This window comes from Molossus molossus, unplaced genomic scaffold (genome assembly GCF_014108415.1).
Source record: "Molossus molossus isolate mMolMol1 unplaced genomic scaffold, mMolMol1.p scaffold_m16_p_1, whole genome shotgun sequence".
NCBI classification, from domain to species: Eukaryota; Metazoa; Chordata; class Mammalia; order Chiroptera; family Molossidae; genus Molossus; species Molossus molossus.
In genome coordinates, this window is record NW_023425344.1 from 174,305,014 (window position 1) to 174,321,407 (window position 16,394).

Genomic DNA, 16,394 nt, shown 5'->3' on the forward strand with positions numbered 1-16,394 from the left:
TTTTCTCAACATTGACATTATAATTGGGTCATATTCTGTTTTTTTTTAATCCTCACCCGAGGACATTTTTGCATTTATCTTCAGATAGAGCGGGAGGGAGTGGAGGAGGAAGAGAGAGAGAGAAACATCGATGTGAGGGAGACACATACACTGGCTGCCACCCACACGACCCCAACAGGGCTGGAGACAAACCGCAACCGACATAAGTGTCCTTAGCGAGAACCGAACCCGGGTCTCTCTGGTCCACGGGCTGACGCTCTAATCACTAAGGCAAATAGGCCAGGGCTCAAGTTCTGTTTTAAAGGCATTATTTATTACCAGTTAAAAGCTCGGCTACTTTGTAATGGCTTAAGAGAACACAGACTGAAGTAATTTACCTCCCATGCAGGGACATTTTCTCTGAATTTCTCATTCACCATACAACAGATTGACATTAAATAAGCCTTGCTGGACACTTCCGGAGAGTAATTCATCCAGAGGTAATTTTCAAGGTACTGGCTGTGAAGAGTGAAAAGGTATAGAATATTTCATTAGTTACTGACACTTGTAATATGTCATTCACCAGAAAAAGCATAATTATTTACAACTTCCTGAAAACATTATGAGTATCTATATTTATAACCTGAGAATCCTTCACAAATTTACCTGTAATCTAGGTCACTGCTATTGACTACAAACTTATACAGCTTTGGAGAATGAGAGCCTTATATTTTAAATAGGAAGGCATCAAAGGTTACTACATGTAACTATCACCATTGGTATACTAGATATGCCCTTATCTAAGGCTTGTTCTAGAGCAAAAAATAAAAATATCTGACCAATATAAGTTTTAAAACAGAATGATATGATGGGCAGTTTCACAGATAAATGTATTAGAGAAATTAACACTGACTCCTATCAGAACCAAGTGACTTCCAGAAACCTAGATACTTAACAATCAAAAAGAGTCTCTGTAATATTTAATTTACAAGGTATTCAACATAAGTCTGTTTTCAAGATAACTGGCATTTTCCCCTCCGAAATTTTTATTTTAAGATGTTGGTGAAAATACTCCTAAACAAATTCCTTATTTCTGATTTCCAAAACAGGACTTAGTCATTTCTTATCATTCAGGGTAATTACACACATCAATTACTGTACTGGGCTGTACTCTAAAACACTAATAATAATAATTTTTAAAAAGCAGGGCTTTTGTTCCTACTTTAAATCATTCCACATGCGTAATGTTTTAATCACACACGTGCGTGCACACACACAAAGCTGTTTTAGATTCTGCTATATGTTATAATTTTTCTACTACTTCTATGCTTCAAAGATCTGCTCACATTAGTATTTCCATAGGTCCATCTTTAGCAATCCTTTTTTGCTTAATTTGCGAGAATTTAGGAAACTGGATACATAATATTTTACTCAAAATAATGGTCAAAAGGTTTCAAGTTAGAGACTAAAGTGCTCTTTCATAAATAAAATGCATGAAGATTCATTACATTCCTTTCTTACAAGTTTAAATTCCTTTTTCCTGATTTATGTCCATTAGAACTTCTTTTTAGCAATAGTCTGTTAATGTGTCTGAAATACCTTTATTTCATGACAGTTTAGCTAGTTATAAAATTCTGTCTAGGTTGATAGTTTTTTTTCTATGTACTAACCTCTATTATCTTCTCTATTATTACAATTGAGAATTTTGCATTCAATCTGTTTTCCTTCTTCCTCTATAAGTAATGCCTTTTTCTCCAGTAGGTTTTAAAATCTTCAATCTTTCTTTGCTGCTCTTCAGTTGCTGTGTTCAAACTCTGCATTCTCACATAAAAATTACATAAAAGTCCCTGAAAGGTAACAACCTAGTTTTTTAGTTATTAAGATTGTTCACTGCCACTGGTGCCTGCAATCTGTTCTGTTGCTTTCTCCTTCAGTTCCTGCAAAGCTCTTACTATCTTCTATTTGCCAGAACCATAGAATTCTGGTTTTATCCTAATTGTATATCAGCATCCTCTTGATTTTTTCCTGTCTTCTTGAAAGATGGCATGATATGATGGAAAGGGCATTATTAACCTAAGGGCCAGATGGGTCCAACTTCTGGCCTCAGTATTTTCCTCTATAAAATAAGGAAGATCTTACTGGGGTTATTTAGACCTTAAATGAGATCAAGTATTCAATAACAACACAATTCTTTGCATATAGTAGGTAGTCAACTTACTAGTTAATTCACAACTATAAACTTTAATTTCTCACTATAAAACTGATAAGAACACCAACTTCATGCCTTTGTGTGTGTGTGAGGATCAAATCAGTGTGTGTATAGAGCAACAGTTGTTAAAACAGAGAATCTGGCCCAGTCAGTGTGGCTCAGTGGTTGAGCGTCGATCCACGCACCAAGAGCTTTAATTCCCAGTCAGGGCACATGCCCAGGTTCTAAGCCAAATCCCCAGTGGAGGGGCATGCTGGAAGTGGCCAATCAATGTTCTCTCTCATCAATGTTTCTATCTCTCTCTCCCTCTCCCTTCCTCTCTCTCTCTCTCTCTCAAATCTATAAAGAGAAAAACAAAAAAACAGAGACTCTGACCTCTGGTACAGACTATACCTCAAGGCAGTGTAGAGAAGAAAAATGAGCTTTGGCATCAGACACTGGCATCCAAGCTCTGCCAATTACTTAACTGCATTATGTTCAACAAATTACTTAATCTCTCTGATCTCAGTTTCTTCCTCCACTAAGTGGAAAGTACAATACTGACTTTGCAGGGTTGCTATGAGAGCTCTGTGTGTAAAATATTTAACACTGTGCCTACCTAGTACAAGTATTCAATAAATGGTAAATATTACCATCATAAACAACAACCCTAGATTTTATTTCCAGCCTATAGGCAATATCTGCTTGAAATATAACCTAATCTATCTTTGTGATCTAAAAATTGTACATTCTCTTTAGTCTGAAATATTTATAAGTAGTTAGGTCAGAACAAAGATGCCTTGGTAACAGCAACTTAGCTTGGAAGGAACAAAATAGCTATAGAATGCACTCCAATTTACTTACACTGATGACTAGAGGAACCAAGTTAGAGTTCAAAAATTGTTCAGCACACACTATCTTACTTAGTGAGAAACAACTCAAAATACAAGTTATACTGACAATGGGGCATCATCTTTGAAAACAAAGGCTATCATACATATATTCCAAAATAATCAAGTCACAAAAATATAAATCTTCAAAACTTTAGAATTATTTTCTTAACTATTCAGAGAAATGTATAAAAATTTAGCTAAAAGTTAAATCATGTTGTCATCTTTAACTTCTTCAAAGACTTTGAACTCACCTAAATTCCAAGAGCATTATCTTTCTGATGGCAAACCTAAAATTATAAAAATAATAATCATATTTAGATATACACTAATAAAAGCTAATTTTGCTTATATATTTTTTGGTTTGTGTTTTGTTTCAGAACACTTTATTTTTAAAAACTTCCTAAGAACAGTAACAAGTGAATTCTTATCCTACCCATGAAAGAAATACAATCAGCACCATGACATACTAGGATATAACACATAGATTCATAGCCAAATAATTCTAATCAAAACACTAATGTTCATTTATATTCATAATATTGGATTACAACTGCCAAATGCTAGCCTGCCTCAGTTTTTTAAAAATGACCAAAATTCTTTCACTTAATATTCAAATGGAAACATTCTGCTTAAGTCATGCTCTCCTATAAGCACAAGAGACACGTGTGTGTGTATGTATGTGTGTGTGTGTGTATATATATATATATATATATATATATATATATATGTCACAAACATGGGAATCAGGCTTTTCACATGCTTTGTCGTCTTAACATTAAGTCTAAAATATTAAAAAAATTGTGGAGGGAATATCAGACATCTCTCTTTATTATCTTTTTTTTAAAAGAAGTATTTCATTTTATATGAATAAACCATGCTGTAGTTACAGGGTCTCTCTCCAAGGCAGGTCAAACATTCACTAATTTAGTTTTATAATTTTGTACATTAGAAACAAAGTAGCCAGACCAGGACACTACCACTAGATAATAGCCTCTAGCTTTAAAAATTAAATGTGTTATGAATTTATAAAACCTAAGACAACATTACCCTGTCAAAATCTTATTCCACTGATTTCTGATAGTTTCACTAAGTAAGCAATGTCAAAGAACTTCAGAGAGAAAGAAATGAAGGTTTTTCCTGTGCAAAAGCACAAAGATAGAACACTGTCAAGATACTGGCTTCCACAGCGAGCCAGTCCACTGGGAGGAATCATTATCTTTTGTGACACCCTCTAGATCTCTCGCTACAGACAATTCACTTTAATTGCATGCTGGACAGCAGAATTCACTCACTGCCCATTTTGCACATAACTGCAGCCTCACATTTGAGCCACAAATAGGATTTCATTGATGTAGAAAGAAAATCTTGGCTCGTGAGACAGATAGGTAAGTATTCTAGTCATGATTCTATGTTACCTGGTCAACATCTTTTAAACATTCTAGGACTCAGTTTCCTCAGGTACAAAAAAAGGTAGAGTGACTTATTTATTATTTTTTTTGGATGACTGGAGAAGTGAAAAATCTGTCTTAATAGGTCAAGATAAAGCAAATAGTAATCCTGGTGGTATTCATTAAATGTGGAATTTTATGCTTCTGCCAATAATCTGTGACAGATAAAGTAAAGAGCTTAAGTAAAGGTGTACATATAAAATATAAAAATAGGTCTAGCACTACAGAAGACGTTTAAAGATAAAGATGAAAAGTTAAAAGCAACAATGACAAATATAAGTAATAAAGGATTCTGGGATGGTTATTATTATTAAGTTACCAGTATTCACTGAGAGCATGTTTTGTGCCTCTGTGCCAAGGGTTTAACATAAATTTCATTAAATCCTCCTACAATTGGGTAATTTAATATGCATACTTACATATTAAAATGGTAAAGGAAGCATACAAGGGCTTCTGGGATGCTGACAGTTTTTTTTTCTTTTTTTTTACGTTGATGGTGTTATGAATTATAATAATTCAGAAAGTTATACATTTCTGTTTTATGCCCTTTTCTATTTCATAGTAAAGGTGTTTAAACATTTTAAATAAAAATAAATGTAAATACTGGCAAAAGTAAATTGTTCTGTAAGTCACCCCCACTTTTTTTTTCTAGTATAAAAACCACTTGGATAAACTCATGAAGGATTAATAATCATACCAAAATGTGCTGGTTCAGCATCCTAAAGGGCAATGAACCCTGTCCTATTTAAGAACAGAGTATTGGAAAAGAGTCAGAGACAAGAATTTAATACCTGGTTCTGCCTCTAACTACTAGAAAACATCTTGGGCTAGTTACTTGACCTCTCTGTACCTCGATTTCCTCACTCACAACATGAGGGTAACAGTGACTATCATAGGGTTGTTGTAAGGATAAATGAGCTACTATATGCAAGGTGCTCAGAACAGAATCTGACAAATAGTAAGCACTCAAGAAGTAACAATTACTTTTAACATTGTAAAATCAAACAAAAATATATTAAGATGACCTTGCCAAATTTGATAATGATAAGGAGAGCAAATGAACTCAACTGTATAATATACCACACATTACAGGGATGATCAGAAAATATGATATTTTAAGATCTAATTCTGAGATCCTAAAAATGGTCATTTATACCATGTTAAAAACTGATTTAATTCCCAGATGGCTCATAGGGACATAGGGTTGATGCCCAAAAATGAGTATTATAAGAATCTTAATGTATAACATTAAGAGTGCCTTATTTATAATATTAAAACTGCCTATTTTTATAGGCTACAAACACATTAATAAACCTGACATCTAGTCATTCCCCAATAATGAAGATGCTATGCATACCTAACACAGCAACAGGGCTTCCACAAAACACTGGTCTAAAAAATAATCATTTACATTTTTAAATATACACTATAGTTTGTATGTTATAAAAGCACATTTAACTTTTTGAATTTTGAGACTTGGGGGAGAACGCAATCATTTCATTGCATTCCAATATTTAAAAATATGTACAAGATGGGAATATGGCTGTTAAAAGTGCCAAGGTAAATCTAAGTAAGCCCAACTGACAACAGTTCCCTCTTTCTGCAATTAAAAATAATGTAGCCAAGTCTATATAATTTAAAAATCAGTGGCAGCTTTTAGTTATACAAAAATTGCCTTTGAGGAACAAAGGTCCAAATAAAACAAACAAACAAACAAAACACACAAGCAATTGCTATCCACTGGACTGAAAGCCTGTTCCAAAAAGAGGCAGAGGTCTAGTCCTGAAAGTTCAAGATAATTTTCAGATTGGTATATCCTTAATGTATAAGGGAAAAGGATCCTAGATTTTATCTACCTGATCATCTTTAGTTAAGTTACCTCAGGTAATTTCATCCATACCCATCCTCAGACCAACAAATCAGTTGTGTGTGTATGTATGTATATATATATATGTATGTGTGTGTGTGTGTGTGTATGCTCAAATATCATATCTTCAGAAGATTTTTGCCTGATCATTCAATCCAAAATAGCAGCCTTTGTCACTGAATTCTTACCACACTTTAATTCTTGCATTTACTACCAGTTCACATTACATATCTGTGTAATTTTTTGTGTCCAGACAGGAAGCTCCCTAAGCTGAGACTTAAACTGCCCTGTTGTATCCTTAGCACTGCAAATGTGGTTGATACAAAGTGGGCTCAACCCAGGCCTCTCTTTTAAGCTCTACCTCTAGATACCCAACTGCTTGTTCTACATCTCCATCTGCATGGCTTGTTAGCAGCAAAAATTAAACATTTCCAAAAGCAACTTAATGATCAACACCCAATCCCACCCAACAACAATAACAAAAGTCAGTAATAATCACCCAGCAACCTAAGACAAAAACTTGGAGTCATCATTAATTCCACCCTTTTCCTCACTCAGCACATCCAACCACCAAACATCTCTTCTCTCTGAAATTAGCATCTCTTCTCCATCCCAACTTTCCACACTAATCCAAGTCATCTTCATCTTCATATATATAAACTAACTATGATAATACTCACTTAACTAACTTCCTGCCTCTTACCCCCTCCAAATTCTTCTTTAAAACTATTGCCATTGTGCTTACTCTTCACTGGCTTCCCCTTACTCTTCAAATTTTAAAAAAAATTATTAAACATGGTTTTTGGCCCTGCCTACTTCTGCAGGCTCGCCAAACAACAATCCCTGAAATGAAGCAGCTAGTCTCTTATTTTGACATTGTCATGGTTTTGCCTTTACAATATTTAGCAAAATTTACCTCATAAAACTCAAACACACGAAAAATATCAAATCTGACATTTTATAACGTTTGTTACATTTATAACATAGATGCCTCTATTTCATAGTTAATCAACTATCCTTTTAAAATACGTACTAGGCATATATATCTACAGTTGCAGGTATGAAAATATACCAAAGAAACACTGTTTTCGTTTTTTTGTGTTTAACATGATGCTGAATGGTATGTAGAGTGAAAACTCCTTCTTATTTAAAAAAAAAAATCTGGAGTGGAAGTAGACTGGAACATATATATAAACATAAACATAAGTGTAAATACACACACACACACACACACACACACATATATATAAAAAAACTGAAGGTTAAGAGACAAGAAAGAAGGTTTATTTATACTTATCCCCTTCTATATATTGTTCAAAAGTTTTTATTTTTACTATATATTTATACATTATGTATAAAATACATATTTATTATTTTGTATTTAATTATGTTTTACTTAAAAATTTTTTTTAAATAATCTTTTTAAAAGACTAATCAGGAAATGAGAAAATTGAATTGAAATAATTTCCATATTGACTTCCCTTAATTTCCTTCAAAAACAAAATAAACTCTTATGACTCTTTAACAGCTAAATTAAAGATTTTGTACTCATCATTTCCCTGATGACCAAACCAAAACAGAAAAGAAAATTCTAATTATGATCATATTTTATTAAGAAGTTGGGATAAAATCTAAGTTAGTCCCATCTAATCCCTAATATGAAAATTAAACTCATTCCTACCTTGATTTGACAATCTCTTTTTCATATATATCTTCAATGACCTGTTATTAAAAATATAAAAATGTTTACTATCTCAAACAACTATTTTCATACATATTTTTCAATTACTGAGATTACACAAAATAATTTGGTTTAGAAAAGCTATCAAATATTACTGCCACTGAAATAATACTTAAGAGGTTTTTCATAATCCCATTACATTCCTCAAAATGTGATAACAGAAAGCAAAATAGAAAAACATAAATAATAAATATCTACATAAAGAGTCCTAAAAAGGCCCTGGCTGGTTTGCTCAGTGGTTAGAGCCTTGGCCGGCGGACCAGAGAGTCCCGGATTCAGTTCCCACTAGGGGCACGTACCTTGGTAGCAGTTTGTCCCTAGCCCAGGTTGGGGTAGTGTGGGTGGCAGCCAGTCGATGTGTCTCTCTCACGTCGATGTTTCTCTCTCTCTCTCTCTTGCCCCCTCTCTCCCTCCTACTCTATCTGAAGTACAAAAAAAAAGTCCTAAAAAGAATCATTAAAATAATGTGTTCAAATCTAAGTGTTCTTTGATGGATGACTGGATTAAAGAAATGTGGTACAGCAATGGCCAGGTGACTCAGTTGCTTGGAGTGTCATTCCATACACGAAAAAGGTTGTAGGTTCAATCCCTGGTTGGGGCATGTATGGGAGGAAACAGATGGGTGTTTCTCTCTCACATCCATGTTTCTTTCTCTCTTTTTCTCTCCCTCTCTCTCTAAAATCAATAAAAACATATCCCTGGATGAGGATTAAAAAAAGATGTGGGCCCTGGCCGGTTTGGCTCAGCGGTTAGAGCGTCGGCCTGCGGTCCTGAGAGACCCGGGTTCGGTTCCCGCTAAGGGCGCATAACTCGGTTGCAGTTTGTCCCCGGCCCTGGTCGGTTGTGCGGGTGGCAGCCACTCGATGTGTCCCTTTCACATCAATGTTTCTCTCTCTCTCTCTCTCTGTTCCTCTCTCTCCCTCCCACTCTACCTGAACAAAAAATGGAAAAATGTCCTCGGGTGAGGATAAAAAAAAAAATGATGTGGTACATATATACTCAGTAATAAGAAAAGATAAAACAACTTCCATATGCGACAGCATGGATGGATCTTAATAGTATCATGCTAAGCCAAATAAGTCAGATGGAAAAAGACAAGAACCATATGATTTCACTCACATGTGGGATACAAAACAGAAAGGAACAAATGAACAAATACAAACAAACAAATAAAACAAACTTCATAGACACAGACAACAGTATGGTGGTTACCATAGGGAAGCGGGGATAGGAAAGGGTAAAGGGGGTCAAATATATAGTGACAAGATGACTTGACTTTGGGTGGTGAGCACACAATGCAATATACAGATCATGCATTACAGAACTGTACACTCAAAACGTACATAATCTTATTAACGAATATTACCCCAATAAATTTAACTTTAAAAATTATGTATTTGTATTATTTCTAGGGAAAATAAAAGATCGTAAGATCAGGATTTTTTAAAACTTAGAGTGTAAAAATATTATCAGACTCAATCTAATATAAAAATGAGTTTTAAAAAGCCAGAAGGAAAGTAAATTAAAAATGCTAACTACAGTTTTCCAAATACATATGATAAAGCCTCAGAATGTCCTCTTATTCAGGTTAGGGTGGGCAGGATGGTGTACTACTAAAGAATTTAGGCTCTGGAGTTGGAAGCCAGGTTCACACCATTCATCTCTACTGTTGATGGCTAGGACTGCCACTGCCTAACCACTCTAAGGCTGTTTCCCAATCTACACAAAGCATCTAATAATACAAAGTACCCCACGGGCTGTTGTAAATAAGACAACGCATGCAAAGAGTTTAGTGCAAGTCCTGGCATGTGGTGAGCTTTTAATAGTGATCAGTAGAAGTAATAGTACTAGTGACAATAGCAAAAAAATAAAATAAAAAATCCTACTGTAAAATTATGAAGTGCTTTAACATGGTATATTATTATTTTATGGTAACTATAATGTCTTCTAACTGCTCAGAGTATATTTGTTAAATAAATGTGGGTAGTAGAGGGAGACAATGAGGCAAGCAAGTTTTGTTTATTTTACATGAAATTTTCTGTTATTGCTTTTCTTTTCATCAAAATTCAAATTATATAATAAAATTAAGGAGTAATCTTCCTTAAATACCAACCCACAATGAAGTTCTTCTAAATAGGCATATGCAGATTCATCTAGAATTATTACTTGTATTAACTAAAACAACCTGCATATTCATTTAATTTCTAAAAACCTAAATGTAATTAGGTTCAACTCGATCTAGCAGTGTCATCAAGATATTTTTGTCCTTTTTGCGTGCCGATAGCGCTCTCGCAAGCATGGTGAACATTCCTAAAACCCGCCGGACTTTCTGTAAGAAGTGTGGCAAGCATCAACCCCATAAAGTAACACAGTACAAAAAGGGCAAGGATTCTCTTTATGCGCAGGGAAAGCGGCGTTACGACAGGAAGCAGAGTGGCTATGGTGGGCAGACTAAGCCGATTTTCCGCAAAAAGGCTAAAACTACAAAGAAGATTGTGCTGAGGCTTGAATGTGTTGAGCCCAACTGCAGATCTAAGAGAATGCTGGCTATCAAGAGATGCAAGCATTTTGAACTAGGAGGAGATAAGAAGAGAAAGGGCCAAGTGATCCAGTTCTAAGCTTCATATTTTATGTGACAATAAAATCTGGAGGATATGTTCACATCAAAAAAAAAAAAAAAAGATATTTTTGTTATTAATAAAAAATGTTCCTAGGAACCCCCAAACCCAACATATACAAACACAAACATGTATACAATTAGCATATAAGAGAAAGCAACCCTGCTGATAATTAAGAATGAATAATATATGCCATGTTTACTGATATCCTCCTGATGAATAAAACGGGGTTGCTGACAAAACAAAGTATATTTAAAATAATTAAGCTCAAATCTTGGGTTAAGTTCAGTTTGACTAAAGATGCCTTAAACACCACAATTCAATTTTTTTTTTTTTTTTTTTGTGGTACGTGCCCCTAGCAGGAACTGAACCCAGGACTCTCTGGTCCGCAGGCCGATGCTCAACCGCTGAGCCAAACTGGCCAGGGCCACAATTCAATTTTTTTTTTTTTTTATCCTCACCCGAGGATATTTTTCCATTTTTTGTACAGATAGAGTGGGAGGGAGAGAGAGAGAGAAACATCGACGTGAAGGGAATCATCGACGTGAAGGGACACATCGAGTGGTTGCCACCCGCACGACCAACCAGGGCCGGGGACAAACTGCAACCGAAGTACGTGCCCTTAGCGGGAACCGAACCTGGGTCTCTCCGGACCGCAGGCCAATGCTCCAACCGCTGAGCCAAACTGGCCAGGGCAAATTAGCTTTTAAAAAGAGATACAAAAAGCATATCTATTTTAAAAAGTATGTTGCAAACCAAAAATACTTACCTTTATATCAAAAGGTGATTTTTTCTTGATATGGGGAGCCCAGTATTTACATGCTAACTGCAAAAGTAAACAGTAAAAACAGTAAGTCATAGATTAATACCACTGCAAAGTGAAAAGACTGAGATCATTCAGTGACAAGCTGTTTCTTAACAGGGTACTACTGACAATAGGGGACAGTAATTCTACCTTCTGAGGGGATCATATGGGCTTGCAGGCCAGTTCACACCCTTTGCCACAACCTACTAAATGCCATTAATGTCCTGCACTGTAAGCTGCCATTGTAATTTTAAAAAACAACAACAACATAACATACTTTTTAACCACACATGGGGAAACAACAGAGCAAAGTTAATAACCAGTCAAACATCTTCAGCATAGAGATAAGGAAAGCCATGTCTAGAAAAATTAAGTGAGCTGCCCAATATTATAATTGTTAACAGTGGAGCTAGTACTAAAAACCAGAATCAAAATCTTCAGAAATGTTGATTTATAAAATTAATCTTTAAATGGTTAGTACACACCCATACTTACCTAAAAAAAAACTAAAGAAATTGTAGTCTATCAGTGGGTTATTACAGAGAATAAGAGTTAGTATGTTATATTTCAGCAGATTGGGTTTTACCTGGAAATTGTGAATTTTACACACATATATACAATGTTTCCAGATACTTAGATGGATTATATAATATTCAAGTAACAACATGGTCTTATTGAAATACTGTTTAAAAAACAAAACAAAACAAAAAAAACCCTAAACTACAATCTCTTCAAAAATAGAAAACTCTGGCAATGACAAAGTTTATAAAATGGTTATATGCAGTGTCTGGCATATTGGAGGCAATCAAATGATAGATGATGGATGGACAAATGAAGTAAAATCTGAAACGTTACCTCTTCTATGAGGCTTTCTTCAACACCACCTGGTGGTGGTCAATTGATTCTTCCTTCTCTTCAATTTGTAAATAACTCTATTATAGTCTTGTCTTTCTGTATTATTAATCATTTGATTGCTTATTATCACTCAACTGGAACACTTAAGAGATGGGACCTATGTCTGTTTTGATACTATAGCCAAATATCTATCACAGTTGACACACTTAAAGATCCTCCCAAGCAGTGAGGACTTTGGCCCTGAGGAATTCTCGAAAATATTACAATAATGGCCCACTTATATGACACTTTCCCAAATTACCATTCACCCTCAAACCCAAAAGAAAACACTTCACCCCTAATTATTCTGTGGTATTCTCACTTCTTATTCTGTTCCCTGTGGGTATCACAAAACTCTGCCTTCTTTTCCTAACATTAAGAGAACTGAATCTGATCTGTTTTGATGGCTTCAGGGACTTCCAAATAAATATGTAAATCCTACCTTCTGATCCAAACTGCCTACTGTACATTTCTACTTGATTAAAGATCTAGCAAACATTTATTAGCATCTATCATGTGTCTTTTTTTCCTGAGTTTCTCCTTTTTCTTGGGGTCTAACCTGTGACCACTCAGACATCTCCACCTCCAGGAATATATCACCCTCCCCACACTCTCTAGTCTCATGTAAAATAAAAACTCTTCCCATTCTCCACTTAGTATTAGCTATGACAGCAAAGATTGTTCAAAATAAGTCTCTCTCTTTTTTTTAATGTTTTTTATTGATTTTTAGATAGAGAGGGAGAGGGAGAGAGAGAAACACTGACTGGCTGCCTCCTGAATGCCCCCTACTGGGGGATAAGTCTCCGTATACAGACTGTGAACTCCCTGAAGATAAGGATCACATTTTCACCTTTGCAGCCTAAGTAGCCCAAAATGGTTATCTGTCCAATATTAAGCATAAATGTTTGCTATTATGGCCCAAGAGTGCTAAGAATGTTAATTCCTCCCACTACATCTTAATACCCTGGTACATTTATTCATTAATTCACTCATTCATTCGTTCAGCAAATACTTATGCATCACACTATGTGTCCTAAAACAATTGCTAGGTGCAGGCAGTACAGGGGAATAAAACAGGCACAGTCCCTAGCCTCAGCTCTCACAATCTAAAGCTGGATAAGCTGGATATAAATATATGTTTATAAACAACATTCTGTAGGACATCTCAGTCAATCCTACAGTTTTAAATACCATCTTGGATGAATAACTTCCAAATTTATCAAATCCAGATCTTGCCAACATGCTCTAGACTCACATACTCAACAACCTTCTCAACATTATCAATTGAATGTCTACAGGCAAATCATTCTTACCACGGCCGAAACAGAAATCCTGACATTCTCCACTAAACCTTCTCTTTTCCTCGTCTTCCCTAACACAGCAAATGTCCCTATCATTCACCCAGTTGTTCAAACTATCTTCAATTTGTCTCTTCCATCCCTCCACAAGCACCACGAAATCCTACTGCCTCTAGTTTCAGAGTGTATCTGTCTACTTTGACCTTTAACAGTAGAGACGACCATCATCTCTTACCTGGTAACCCTGTCACTACTGTTGCTCTCCTACCCCTATTCAATTAATTAATGTGGCACATTAGCCACAGTGATCTTCCTTAAAAATTATTCACTGGATTGCAATTAAATTCTGTATTTAATCTTTTTTGAGTTTTTGTTTGTTGTTTTGTTTTGTATTTATCTTCAGATAGAGTGGGAGGGAGAGAGGAAGGAAGAGAGAGAGAAACATTGACATGAGAGAGAGACACATCGACCGGTTGCCACCCACACGACCCCAACTTCAACGGAGGTACATGGTCTTAGCAGGAACCGAATGCAGGACTCTCTGGTCCGCCAGCCGATGCTCTAACCACTAAGCTAAACTGGCCAGGCCAACTCTGTATTTAGAATAAAACCCAAACTTCGTACCTCAGCCTCCAAAACTATATGATCTGGTCCCCACATACTCTGTTCTCATCTCATACCATTCTCCCTCTCACTTCTTATGTTCACTATCCTGGCTTTCTTTTCTTTGTTGTTCTCTCTCTCTCTCTCTCTCTCTCTCTCTCTCTCTGTGTGTGTGTGTGTGTGTTTCATCCTGGCTTTCTTTACCTTCACACAGTAAGACCATTTGCATTTGCGTGTGTGTGTGTGTGTGTGTGTGTTTCATCCTGGCTTTCTTTACCTTCACACAGTAAGACCATTTGCATTTGCTATTCCCTGGACATTTTTCTGCTCTTCCCAGGACTGGATTTTTTTTTTTGCATTCAGGACTCAGCTCAAATGTCACCTCAGAGAGGACTTTCCTGACTACCTTTCATACCTCACCCCAGTCTCTGTCACAACACCTTGTTTCATTTTCCTGGCTCATCCCTTTAAAATATAAGCTCCATGAGAGAAAGAAACTAATAAATGACTTTTACCACACACACACACACACACACACAAATGCAAATGAAAATGGAAGATCTGATCTAGTCTAAATAGTCAGGAATAGCTTCTCCAAAGTAATGAAGATAAACAATACTGAAATAACCATATAAAGGAAGGGAGATGGAGTGGGGGTGGGAGGATTCCAGGCAGAGGGAACAATGTCCAAAGGCCAGGAGGTTAAAATAGGAAGGCACATTCGAATAAATGCAGTTCAGTATGGCTAAAGCAGAGTTAGAAAGAGAGAAGAATGAGAGAGGAAGCCGGATATAAGCACAGGCCAGATCACACAACACTCTGAACATGTGGGTCATTATTCTAAGGGCACTTGAACTCTTTCAAGATCTGAAGAAGGTAAGTAATGTGATCAGATTTGCATTTGTGCAAAATCCCCCTGACAGCAATATGAAGAATGGGCTGGAGGAAAGACAAGAGACAGGTTAGGTAGGATGCCTAGGTCCAAGTGGCAATCATTGGCAACCGGGCTTAAGGTAAAGGGAGCACTCGATGAGTCCAAGACTTCTGCCCTGGCAAATTCGCTGAGGCAGGGACCAGGAAGCAGGTGGAGTAATAACTTCAGCATTGAACTATCTGCACTCGTATCCAACACCCAAAGCAACAGATAGGGATTAGGAATGATGCCGAGGCTACGGGATGGTTTCCCTATTCAAAGCGAACCGTGGTTTACAACGCAATACAGTAAATGGGTTCTATATAAAGGGTCCCAGACCACGACATTGCTCTCTTCAGAGACGCACCTATTCGGAGCTGGTTCTCGTCACTCCACTCAAAAACCCAGGTTATTCTACGGCCAAGAAAAAGTCTACTCCTTTCTCAACCATCAGTTGAGCATCACCTCTGCTAGGAAGGCTTCTGGCCAGTCTAAGGTGCACCGGGGTGCTCCTTCTTCCGGGGACCCACTGCTCCAACGACAGGCGCGACCACAGCCAACCCCGCATGGCAGGATTCTTTTAAGGCCTCTCTCCCCAAGGCAGCCCCAGCACCCCGCGCGTGCTCCCTTCACACACGCCGGGCTCGCCCCATCGCACCTGGGTCACGAACTCCGCGTTGATCTGGGACACCGTAGGGGCCACAATTTTCTTGGGCTGAGCAGGAGCCGCCATGGCAGCACGCTGCTCCGCTCCCGTGGAGAAGAAGGGACCTCACCGAGCAACGGTGAACCCGACCACTTCCCCAACGAGGCGGCTGCGGCTGCCTACCAACGCGATCCCTCCGCCCCGGTACCCTCAGACTTCTCAGCTCCGCAAGGGCCGCTTATCGCAACCCAGACCTTCCCCCGGAAGCAGTACTGAACTGGGCCGGAAGTCTATGCAGGCGTTGGGTCTGAGCTAGAGAGGCGAGGCTTTGACCTCCTGCGCATGCTCCCCCTAGCGGGAACTCGGAGAAAACACCCAGCAGGCTGTGTTGAGGTCTAGGTGAGGAACCAAGCAGGTGGTGCTAGGGGAGGGTTTCTCTAGGTATGGTACAGGGGTTAAGGGTTGGGGGGGTTAAAGTTTCTTTCAACCTTAAAAGAAAGC

At 37.2% G+C, this 16,394-nt stretch overlaps 2 protein-coding genes across 6 annotated transcripts in view; one reads left to right on the forward strand and one right to left on the reverse strand.

Annotated features, from left to right (window-relative positions):
- AQR (aquarius intron-binding spliceosomal factor) overlaps positions 1 to 16,139 on the reverse strand; it is a 90,504-nt gene extending 74,365 nt beyond the window's left edge. For 2 of the 5 annotated variants that reach the window (XM_036259252.1, XM_036259246.1), the window contains exons 1-5: positions 15,906 to 16,139; positions 11,504 to 11,560; positions 8,057 to 8,097; positions 3,312 to 3,347; positions 378 to 498 (exon numbers count right to left, since the gene is read on the reverse strand). In XM_036259252.1, coding sequence (XP_036115145.1) covers positions 378 to 498; positions 3,312 to 3,347; positions 8,057 to 8,097; positions 11,504 to 11,560; positions 15,906 to 15,980 — 330 coding nt within the window. In that variant the 5' untranslated portion in view covers positions 15,981 to 16,139. Of the gene's footprint in view, positions 1 to 377; positions 499 to 1,649; positions 1,827 to 3,311; positions 3,348 to 8,056; positions 8,100 to 11,503; positions 11,561 to 15,905 lie in introns of those variants that run through there. The other 3 variants (XM_036259261.1, XM_036259270.1, XM_036259278.1) reach the window with 3 other exon arrangements.
- On the forward strand, positions 10,380 to 10,777 carry LOC118628385 (60S ribosomal protein L36a-like). Its single transcript, XM_036259298.1, has one exon. The coding sequence runs from the start codon at positions 10,414 to 10,416 to the stop codon at positions 10,732 to 10,734; it is 321 nt and encodes a 106-aa protein (XP_036115191.1). The 5' UTR covers positions 10,380 to 10,413; the 3' UTR covers positions 10,735 to 10,777.
- Positions 16,140 to 16,394: the final 255 nt, after the last annotated feature.